At 40.1% G+C, this 12,093-nt stretch overlaps 1 protein-coding gene across 33 annotated transcripts in view; it reads left to right on the top strand.

The window, feature by feature from the left end:
* The window catches only part of ADGRL3 (adhesion G protein-coupled receptor L3), a 490,266-nt gene that overhangs the window by 306,936 nt on the left and 171,237 nt on the right, over nucleotides 1–12,093 (top strand). For 23 of the 33 annotated variants that reach the window (XR_012055755.1, XR_005980340.2, XM_030271767.4 and 20 more), the window contains 2 exons: nucleotides 6,771–6,785; nucleotides 8,570–9,370. Coding sequence is in view for 31 of the 33 variants with exons in the window: in XM_030271767.4 (XP_030127627.4) it covers nucleotides 6,771–6,785; nucleotides 8,570–9,370 (816 nt within the window). In the remaining 2 variants the exon portion in view is untranslated. The other 10 variants (XM_041716094.2, XM_030271742.4, XM_030271763.4 and 7 more) reach the window with 3 other exon arrangements.

Below are 12,093 nucleotides of genomic sequence, written 5' to 3'. Positions count from 1 at the left end.
GCAGCCACAGAACAAGTGCTGCAGAGGGTCAGCCCTGCAGTGCTTACCTCCCTTTCTGGAGCTGTGCTTTCACTTTTGACAATTTTCCTTTGTTATGGGAGAATGATGTCCGGGTGGCTGATTCTGCTGTAATTTAATGGTGGCTCACTCATCTGCTGTTGTGCTGGAAACAATATGAGGCCAACTGCCAGGGAAAGTTTGGCTGAATGACCTTAATTGAATTTTGCACAGTACTTGTACTGTATCCTTTTTTTTTTTTTTTTTTTTCCCTCTTGTGCTTGCTCATCTTGCTGCTTCTTTTTTAATTGGTGGATTTAAAAGGAAAATGCTGGTGCACAGCAAGTTGAGAACAACTTTTCTATTTGTGAGGGTAGTGAGTGGTGGCCAGTGCTCTGACAAACACTTTGAATAGCATAAACAACTCTTTTGTTTCCCAAATTCAGGGATAAATTTGTTTATCTTTGAAATGGTACTCTAAACATAAAATCTCATCTACAGAAGAGATTTATGCACATTAAAAAAATCAGATATTCCTTCTGAAGATTAACTTTGAATATAACAATTCCTGCTGTTTCTTTTCTTTCCAGTGCAGTATATTTCAGGACTCATTATCTTAAGTGAATTATCTTTACTTGAGAAAAAAAAATATTTATCTCTTGGAATAATACATTTAGAAGTGCAGCACAATCACATTCAGTATCTGCTGAAGCTGATTAAATGTCTGCCTCTTCAGAGAAGCCAGTCACTGTGACTGCCACCTGGAATAATAATGAGAGGAGAAAGGCAAAGAAAGAATAGAAATTATTCACAGAATTTCAGGAAATCCAAATGTTTGCAAAATCGTTGAGAACCAGCTCGCTATTTGCTCCTCTTGCAGGGCCAGGCACACAGCATGGATCTGTTTAATCCCAAAACTCAGAATCCCTGAGTTTCATTTGCTTTCTGCTGGAGAGATTTTTGGTTCTCCCTTTACAAAATATTTAAAGGCATATTTTTTTTTTTTTTGTGTGTGTGCTTTGGTACCTAAAATTAGGAAAAGAGGTAATAACATTTAGGCTTATAGAAAATTTGCCTCAAGGGGACAGTGCCATGGAAAAGCACTTGTTATTACTTGGGTTTTGTGGGAGAGTCCATGTGGGAGCTTGAGCCTCTGATGCCTGTCATCCATTGTATGAATGTCTTAACAAAATGATGGCTTTCTCCCAAAATAGCCTGAAGTTTGATCTATAATACACAAGGCAATTTTGTAGAAATCTATAACTTTTTTCATCTCACAGAAACCTCTAGTGGACATGACTTAATGTATATTAGTGGTTCCCTGGGTCCTGATGACTTTAAGTTACACTGACAGGTGTTTTAACATTAATAATCCTTAGTTTTATTTTAGTGAACATCTATTAAACTTAGTTAATATGTATTAAAAAGCAGAATGAAAGTACTGACATTTTAAGGAAGCCCAAATCAATGGTTTGAAAGGTTTCACAAATTTATCAGATGAATGGAAATATAAGGAGGAAAAAAAATCCACTTATGAGAAATGACAGCTTTGATTTCTGGAGGTCTATAGATACCATATTTAAGGATCTAATTTAGGTTGTGGTTCATGAAAGCATAGATTATTGACATTTCCAATCTCTGTACTTCACAGCAGAATTAATTAGGAGGTGATAAATTTGGAAATGTGTTACATGAAGCCATTGTAGCCCAGAGCACTCATAGAGCACCTTTGTTTACTGGTGCTTGGATATTATATGAAAAATGTGATCTGGAAGTTAAACAAGTGAGATTATGCCTTTCTTTTATTAAATAAAGTATTAGCTCTTCATTTGCTCTAAAATGCAGGCATGTCTACTGTGCAATAACTCCATTTTTGTCCCCAGCTTTATAGGAGGGAGTATGCACACATAGTTACATACAGCCAAGAAGAAGGAAGTCCTCTGTTTACTGAGACCTTAAAATAATGTTACAAACTAAGTTTCTCCCACCACTGTAGTAATTTAAATCTAAGCAAACTTTAAAGTTTAAGTTGTAGAATAATTTTTGTTTGGTGGAAAACTCCATCAGAGAGGCTCGAGGTTGAATGTTCTTTCATAAGAGAAATTGTTAGCCACAGGGAAGATAATTCATGATGATACACTTGATAAGAATAATTTCTTCATTCCTCTGGCTGGAGAATAAAAGTCTGAGTGCTTCACATTCAGGTGTCAGGTTGCTCTTCGGCCGAAAATTCCAGTAATGTTAATGGGGTCTGTTCTCCATTTAAATGTATTCTAGAAAATCCATCATGTTGAGGAAAAAAAAGAAAAATCAAAGTAAAGGAAGACTTGGAGGCAAAAAATGGAAAAATAGCATTACTCGTATGTATTTGTAAAATACTCTTAGAAAACCTAATTCTTCCATTCTGGAAGCAAGTACAAACTTGCCCCTGAGCCAAGACTCAAGAGGTTTTCCCCTGTTGCAAGTTCAAACTTTTCACATTAAAAGCTCAGAAAATGAGTGTTTCACTGGGACTGACAGGACTGGAGTTTAGTTGTGACCTGGGGACAGCTTGATATGGAGGCTAGGGACAAAGGCTGGTCATTGTGTCTTCTGTAGAGAGGATAGTTGCAATGGAGGGTATGAACCCAAAGACCATTGCTGTTGGGTTTCCTTTGCCTAGAGGCAAAATATCTTCTGACTTTCTGCTGGTGGAGCTTGCTGCAGTGGATGTGGCTGTGTTCCCATTATCAAGGCATTTAGGGTCTGGAAACTGCCCATCTGCACTGCAGTGGGACCCCAGGCTTTCCCAGAAGGAGTGGGTGGATGAGAGAAATGGTGCTATGTACTTTGCTTTGTGTCTGTGCTGCACAGAGTGAGCCCTCAACTTGGCTGTGTAGTCTCTTTTGTCACTTTAATTATGAGTGGGGAGAAGAAAAAGAAGCAGAGATGGGTATTTCTGCAGCATGTTGAACTTCAGGTTGCCAGACCATGTCATATAAATGCCAAGCTAGCTCTCTTAGCTCTTCTTCTGGTAAACCATATACGGAGGTTGAGTGGGTTTGGAATGCAATTTTTCTTTTTTTTCGAAAAAGTATTTTCATGTTTTAATGAGGCTTTGAGCAACCTAGCATAGCTGAATGTGTCTCTGCCCATTGCTGGGTGATCCTTAAGGGGGAACTGGATGATCTTTACGGTCCCTTCCAACCAAAACCATTTTGTGATTCTGTGATTTTCATTCCCTGGGTTATTTCAGGTCTGCTGCTGCCCTGAATTTTCAACGTGCCTCCTGGTCTTTTGTTTTTGTTTTTTTTTTTTTTGTAATGTGACTCCAGGATTCAACCATGCCTTCAAGAAAGAAGAGCACTTTCACCTGTGAGCAGTCTCTGTGTGGGTGTGCTTTTGGGTGCCTTGGTAGATTTGCAGCTTCTCAAACCTATCCCTATTCAACCTAGGACTTGCAGATGGGGTTGTGTGTTAGGGCGAAACACATAAATTGCTTTTCAGCTTCACCTGCCTATGTATGTGGTCAAGTTGGTTGTGGGTGTGAGATAGAGCAGCCACGTCTGGCATGAAAAACACTCAGCATGGATGAGAAGCTGCAGCTTGTGCTTCTAAGGTCAGCCTCAAAAACCTGGGTTTTTTAGTCCTTCTGTTTTGTCATTAACCATGCATTCAGTGCTTAGTGTATTAATTATTAGTCTGAGTATATTAAATGAATCTACTCTGTGAAGGACAGGGGCAGGGAGTGGATGTTACTTATGCTACTATTAAACATCTGCCTTAAAAAAAGAAAAATTAAACAACTAGCAATGTGCAGGGCACACATTTTTGCACTACTTTTGCAGTTTCCATTTAACATTCCCCTACTCACATTTATTTTTTTCCAGGAGTTTTATGCTGCTGTTCTGTGGGTTTGAAACAGTGCCAGGGAGATAGCTCTCTATAAGTCTCCACCGCTGTGTACTTTTGCCTTAAATAGTTGAGTGCAATTCAATGTGGCAGTAAGAAAATGAGCAGCTAATGTTGTTCAAGTGTTAATTGTGCCAAAGTGTGTTTTCAGCGTCTCAACCCAGCAATACTGAGAACAATTAATTAATGCTTTTGTACGATTTCTCTGAACGGGTGGTAGGATTCTGCTTGGGGACAGGCTGTAGTGGCTCATGATTGTGTGTTGTCCTCACATCTGAAGAATCATGAGAAAACCAGTGTATGTGGAAAGGCTTGTTAGTAACTCCCCTCAGACACAGCAAGTGGTCCTTGATTTCCTTTTGGCTCCTGACACTGTTGAAGTCAATGGCACTGGCAGCCATTGTAGGGAATCAAGGTGAAATACCCTTGTTCTCCACCCATGCAGTGACAGCAGGAATGGAAGGCCTCACTATAAGAATAAAAGTTGTGTATGCCTGGGGGTTCTTTTCTGTAGATCTGTGTAGGTAAGTAAGGGTGCACCCTGTGCTGTCATCAGTACTTAAATTTTGTAGACTGGTACAGGCATCACGAAGATTGTAAAGTTGTCTGTAACTGGGCAAAATTTTAAAATATTTTACCAGTTCTTTATGAAGACAGTTTTGCAGTGGTATGTTGTGTAACTGAAGGGATAATCAGACTCCAATTAGACCCTTTCTTTTAATATTGTTCAATAATCTAAATCCTCCTAGCTTCTCATGGAACCTGTCTGAAGAATATGGCACCCCAACGTAAGCGGAGTAATTATTGAAATTCAAAAGCATTAAGTCTTAAATTAGCAGAGGGAAAATAGGTGTTTGTGACACATACAATGGAAGCACCATTCAGAAGGTCACCAAAACACATCCGTGTTTGGAATTTTAAGAGAGCTGGATATGGCACTGAGTGTTAATAACACATACGAGCTATTCAGGATAAGGGTAATCAACGCTTCAGGTCATTCAGATCAGCTGGTCACAAATGTATTATCTCCTCTAGAAGCTTCTCTCTCCCTGCTTTACAATATCACACTGTTGTTTGAGTGCATTGCAAAAGCTTTTGCACATTTGGAAATGTAAATTACTACCTTCTATGCTGCCAGACGTACTGTATACCATCAGCCAAGGGAATCAGTGTGAAGCCATACATTTGGGGATCTGTCATGTTGCCTTCTTGCTTTTTGCAAGGGACATTTAATGCTTTTCTGAACACCTTATTTAACTGTGACCAGCCACAGCCCAGGATGGGGAGAACAAGTGGTGTGTGGGTTTCTCCAACTGCTGTGTCTGGAGCCTTTTAATCTTGCGGGCTCCTTCCCTTGCAAAACCAGATTGCACTCAAATGCATTGTCTCTGGTCCCTAGAGCCCTGACAGCCACATGTTGAAAACATTTGCCTTTAACCTTATCCTGTTATGAGGTAGAAAGGAGCCTGAATCAAAGCCCAGGTAAAAAATGCTGTTGGAGTTTGGAAGCACTCATTATGGGAGCTGCAGTTGGCTCCAGCTGTATGCCTCTCTGGACAGGGACGTGTAGATCCACATGTCTAGCCAGAGCATTTGCAGCCCTACCCTGAAATTGTTCTTCCTCTGAGCCTGCAATTTCCCATCCAAATGAACAAGACTATTGAATGCAAAGAGTTTTGCAATGCCAGCACCAGAGGACACTTGGCAGGTGTCTTGGTCTGAAAGGAGCTGGAGTGAACCCTGAGCAACAAAACCAAAGCACATGTTGTGCACATCTTCGCATTCCGGTCTCGCTTCTCCGAACAGGGATCTCTCAGCTGTCAAAACCATAGTGGTTTGCTGGCAAGTTCTCACTTCTCTCTCTGTTATTTCATGGGGCCTGTCTTCTCTTACACCTTCAGTGAAGAGGCTCCATGGAACCAGAAAACCACAGGGCTGGGGATGCAGAGGCTGTTGGGTCACCGCCATGCTGGAAGTCAGGGCCTGTGCCACAACTACAGGAGGCTTCTGGATGAGGGCCCCCAAACTTTCTTGGAGGAGGTTGTTAGGTATAGAAACTAGTGCTGAGTACTCAGGAATCAATAAGTGCACTTCATTTATGTATTCCACCTGAAAGGGGCTTTGTCCAAAGGGACACAGTCTCTTCAGCTGTGTTATAATGCATGGTGAATAATTCACACTAAAATATCCAGCAAGTTCTGGGGCTGGGCTTTTAAAATAGTGCTTACACATTTTTGTCTCATTAACACTGTGAATCTTTGGGATCGTATTTATAAGTGCTACAGTGTTTCCAGTGCTTTTTTCCAACTCTTACTAAAGTGTGTTTCTCCAAGACAAAGGATAGGACTCTACGAACATCCATGGACATGCTTCATTTGACTCTCCTAAGTTTTTTTTTCACGTCATAAGTTAATGTACTCCTATTTTAGGTAGGGATATCTATTCTACAGGATTTTGGCAAAACGTATGAAGATGTATGTCATATAAAGTTTCTCCCTGGAATTTTTATTCTATACATAAAGCTGTATCAGTCATATTTCATTTAATGGATATTTCATTTTGCTCTATGAAACTAGTCAAAGGTTGCTGCTACAAGGTAGAGTCCAGAGGGCTCATTACATCCCAAGTGTTGGGCTTTTTTTTCTTCTGACAGATTTTTCTCAAGTTAAAATTTATCTGTATTTTGTTCAGCTTGTCTGCATATTATCCAGTGCATACATCAGAGGAAAGGTTTATATATATATATAAATGTTCACATACCAAAGTAAATTAATAAATCTTCCTTTTCTTATGAAAGAGGTAAAGAAAAGTACCTGGCCAATACAGTACCATTAATCTATTCTCTTTTCTCCTTTCTCTCTTTACCTCTCTCTCTACAATAGAAGTGGAACAAAAAGGTAATTAAATACCTTTCAAATTATATATATATATATATATATTACTTATGTATAGGTTAAGTTATTTAACAGTTTAACGTTTTAGTTGAAATACTTTGTCATTAATTCTCACTACCGTTTTGTTAAAGTTTATTTAGTATCTCTGCTGCTCAACTTCACCAGATAACTCATATTTGCTGAAAAGTTTTTACCAGTGCCACCTTTATTTTTTCATGAAATTTATATTCAAAGGCTTAGATATCTCATTTTCCTGCCCCAAAGAATTTGGAAGCTGTGCATGCATATGTATGTGCATAAGTATATCTAATTATGGCATAAAAGCCTCCTGGAAATGGCACCCCTTTTTCAGCAGCTCCGCGTGGTTACTTAAGACTCCCATGGATCTATATCATTTTATACTGGTTATTAAATCTGATTTTCCTCCTGTCTTGCTCTCCAGACAACATTACCAATTTCTGAATTTACAAAAAATAATCAATTATGCTCCGAGCAGGAAGTGTGAATGTGGGATCCCATCTTGCCAGCCCCGTGCTGCCGGAAGTGTGTGGTGGGATACTTCTTCATGCCTCCCTGCCACCCATCCCATCGTCACGGTCACCGTGCCTCTCATGGATCGCGGAGATCGGCGTTCCAAATAACCAACCAATATTCTCCCCCCGAAGCGTGTGCAGCACCTCCAGGCCAGGAGGGTGCTGATGGGGATGGCAAGGGCCAGATTTACTCCGCAGCATCCCTCCTCTTGCCTCCCCATCCAGCTGGCTGGCCCCTGGGCGGTGGTGTTCCCGTGGGGCTGAGGCCAGCTGGGCAGTGGCTGAGCCTCTTCCCAGGTCTGGGGCGTTCCCTGGACCCTGCCCCACCCCCCCGAAGTCTGAGCAGCAAAGCATCCCAGTTAGTCAAACTGCTCCTCTGTGCTCCTCTCATGTAACAATAGAAGGTATATGTTTTTAAGTTTGAAATACTACTATATTTAACAGGACATTTTTTAACTGATTAAACTCTAGACATTGGGTTCCTCTCCAGCAAACTTTATTCTTTTCCTTCCTTCTTTCCTTTCTTCCTTTCTTCCTTGTCTTTTCCTTTCAGCATCCATATGTCATTCGTTTTTAATTGTGTGGACTGCATGTTTCATGTGTCCTGTAGCAGCTTGGAAAGTCTCATTCCTAGTTATACTCCAGATGGGTGTTCCCCCCCAACACTCCCTTCGCTTTAAATGCTCTTCTGAGTTGCTAAGGGATTCATCTCTGCTTTGCTATTGGTATCCTTTAAATATTTAATATCACTTGGGCTGTAAGGATGGGAATTTCTTTCTCTTATTTCCATTTCTAGGCCACTCTTCTGTGGGCTGTTCAAATAAATATGTGGATCAATTCCCTCGGAATTTAGCCCTTCACCTAGTAGGTACAGATTCACTGCAGAATATAATTTGGAAATGCAAACCCAGAAATCCTTTGGGGGCACATATTCATTTCAGAGTTTACAAAAGCGAGTGGTCCAAGTAAGTATACCTGTAAAAATAGATTTGAAAAGCAATAAGAAAACGAGCCACAGCTGATAGAACAGGCGGGGAGGGGGGGGGGGAAACCCCAGTTTGGTGGGGCAGATCTTGTTCCAGATATATGATGGGCTGGAATTATAGTCTTCAGCTACAAGGCATTGCTCTTGGGTTTCCTCTCATCATGAGTGTCCTCTACTCTGGGACTAGAAGCTGTTGAGATGCTTGGGCCAGCCACCCCTGAACAATCATTAATTCCATTTTTCTGTTAAATTCTTCTCCCCTACAACAGTTTTTCTTTGCCCTGGACTGCTGAAAGGAGTTTACCAGAGCGAACACTTATTCGAGTCTGACCACCAGTCGGGCGCCTGGTGCAAGGACCCTCTGCAGGCCTCTGACAAGATCTACTACATGCCCTGGACGCCGTACCGGACAGACACGCTGACGGAATACTCCTCCAAGGACGACTTCATCGCCGGGAGGCCGACCACGACCTACAAGCTCCCGCACCGGGTGGACGGCACGGGCTTCGTGGTGTACGACGGGGCTTTGTTCTTCAACAAGGAGAGGACCAGGAACATTGTCAAGTTTGACTTGCGGACCAGGATAAAGAGCGGGGAGGCAATCATAGCCAACGCCAACTACCACGACACCTCTCCCTACCGCTGGGGAGGCAAGTCCGACATAGACCTGGCCGTGGATGAGAATGGGCTCTGGGTAATCTATGCAACAGAACAAAACAATGGCAAAATAGTCATTAGCCAGTTGAACCCTTACACGTTAAGGATCGAAGGGACGTGGGATACTGCCTATGACAAGAGGTCAGCTTCTAATGCCTTCATGATCTGTGGGATTTTATATGTGGTGAAGTCTGTGTACGAAGATGATGACAATGAAGCCACAGGGAATAAAATAGACTACATATATAACACTGACCAAAGCAAGGATAGCATGGTGGATGTCCCCTTTCCAAACTCCTACCAGTACATAGCTGCTGTGGATTATAATCCCCGGGACAACCTCCTGTATGTATGGAACAACTATCACGTTGTAAAATACTCCTTGGATTTTGGCCCCCTGGACAGCAGAGCAGGTAAGGCGTTTAATACCAAACCAAAAAAATTTTTTCTTTTTTTTTTTTTTTTTTTTTTTTTTTGTGTAAAATTGTAGTACACTTACTGATCTGGCTGAGTTTCTGCAAATAAAGCCCCACCACAGACCTATAGTGGTTATTAAGACATTAATATGTGCAGATTTTTTTTTTTTTTGGGCATTAGTTGAAATAAAGTGGGTGAAGGAGTATCTACACATAAGTAGCCTGAAACAGTTTCCAAATCCCTATGCTTTTATTCACAGGGGTAGCAGTCTTTTCTCCTGAATCGAATTTCATACATGATCAGTTCATTTTCCCTTCTGCAGGAATCTTGACAAAAAAAAGCATGGAAGATGTTGTTGTTGCAAACAGCTGGAGGAAAACTGCCTGCCAGTTTAAATTACTTTATTTCATTAAGCTGGGGCAGTTTTATCTTTCTAGAGAAGCTGAGTCGAATTGAAGATGTGAGCATGTACAAGTGTGTGTCTGGAGTCAGGAAGAGAATAAACAAAATCCTCTAAGATCTTGCTTTATTTTCTGTAAAGTTTCTCTTTCTTTTTTAAAGCATTTCATGACTTACTGTGACTTACTATACTTTATCTTAGAGGATCATCTGACTCTGCGCCCAGCTTTTCCACCTTTTTTCCTGTTAGAAATTGTGCTGGTAGTTACTTTATGCATATTCCCTTACCTTTATCAACTCCATCATCATTTTGCAATTATAAAGTTACCACTTTACTAGTAACAAGGCTTAGCCTGCACTGTTGTCAAGCTTGTATGATGTTGCAAGAATTTCCAAAGAGGATTTGCTCAGTGGTTTTAAATGGTTGTTACTAAAGTGATGTAGTCATAGTATCAGGTAGCTCCTGTGGTGGACTGTGTACTTTGAAAAGCTAAAAAAGTTAAAAAAAAAAAAAAAAAAAAAGCAGAATTAATATAATTTGGACAGTAAAGTATTCAATCCATAATATGGCTTTTTCTGAAACATTTCTTTTGTAAATAAGGAACTTGAAAGTGGGTGAGTGGATTCAAGGCTTTAGATTGCAAAAGAGAAGTGAAAAGGTTTGTGTTTATGAGATTTTCTTTTCCTGTGTGCAGCCTGTTACCCATATAAAATGAAAATGGATCAAGAGATGCTGAAAGAAATTGTGGGTATGAAAATCTGGGGAGGGCTGGAATAAAAGTAGTAAACTGGCAGTGAAATTGTGATTTTTTTTACAAAAATATAAGGGAGGGGAGAAGATAATCTTAAAGAAGCAGATGAACAAGAGCTGAATGATTGTCAAGGAGTAGAGATATTTTCAATGATGTTGACCTCTGCAAGATCTCAGACGAGTGAAAAATGAAGTAATACTTCTCCTTCTCCTAACTAAATGACAAGCATGTACTTTCTGGGTGGTGGAGTGAAGCAGAGCAATTTGTGAGCTATTGGTTGTCCCGAAGGAGTGGAAATGAGTTGCATCCCTTCCATTTCATAGAGTTTCTTTCCTTTTTAGAGAATTATTTCCAGGTATTATAATGGACTCTTTGCTGGCACTTTTTCATGTAGTGACCATTGCCAGTAATAGCATCTTAAAAAAAAAAAAAAAAAAAAAAAAAAAAAAAAAAAAAGCTTTAATCAGTGAAAAAACTAAAATAAGGAAAAAATTCTATTAAAGAGGAAATTGTTCTCCTTTTTTCACAGTGTAAGATGGTAAAATGGGAGAGTAGATGAAAACCTTGCAGGGGGCTGAAAGCCTGTGAGGTGCAAGAATTTGATTTATCTTTGTGTCACTCTGGTTTGAAGCCAATCACTCTGGTTTGGATGAGAATTTAAAATCCCTCAGTGCCTCAGACAGGAAGCTGAAGCAGCTCTTAGCTTTGAATGGTGGGCATGAGAGAGTTAATCTGGTGTCAGGGAATCTGGTGAGCCTTCTCTGACATTCCCTGTGTGCAAATTTTGTACAAAGCTTTGTAATATGGATAAAAAGCTGAATTTTACCTGCGTTTTTTTTCTCTGAAAATTGTCACAATTTCCTTTCTGGCAAAACTGCATAAGAATTCCATTACCTCACTATTTCACAAGTTTAGAGGACTTTTGAGAGGTCTGCTCTGACAGCCACTGAATTTTTTGATGAGAAAACTTGGATGGGCTAAGATATTACAAAGACAAGAAAAGAAATTTCACTAGGGAAGTTGCTGCTCCATTACACACATAGCCTGATTAGTGGGAACAATTTTTGATGAATCAGTGAAACAGAAGTACTGATTTTAAGTTGAACAGGTGAGCAAATAGTTGCTTGATATCAGGCTTTTTTGCAGATAGGAGCCAGGAGACCAGGTCTGCGTGATGCTTTCTCTTCCAAGTTCAGTGCAGCGCATTTTTTGGGTTAGCACCAAATTTCATGCTGCATTGCTTTACATAGCACTAACTAACACTACGTAACACTACATATCTAGTTGTCTTAAACCCAGCTCCTCCACCAAAGAGCAAGAACTTAAGGTGATAAAATGCTGGGAAAGCAGTGAAGAACCAGGATATTTTTATTTTGTTTTGTTTAGATTTTTTTTCTTTTTTTTTTTTTTAATGGAGTGGACTGTAAATATGTGTGTCTCTCTTCTCTTCAAATATCGTCACTGTTTCTTTGTATTAGAGGCATGTTCAGTGCAGACATTTTCCATGGTGTTACAATTTGAGTAGCAAAATTTGTAAACAATATCAGCTTAATTAGAAAATAAAAGAA

Source organism: Taeniopygia guttata, chromosome 4, assembly GCF_048771995.1.
Source record: "Taeniopygia guttata chromosome 4, bTaeGut7.mat, whole genome shotgun sequence".
NCBI lineage: Eukaryota > Metazoa > Chordata > Aves > Passeriformes > Estrildidae > Taeniopygia > Taeniopygia guttata.
This window is presented reverse-complemented; position numbering and strand designations above follow the sequence as displayed.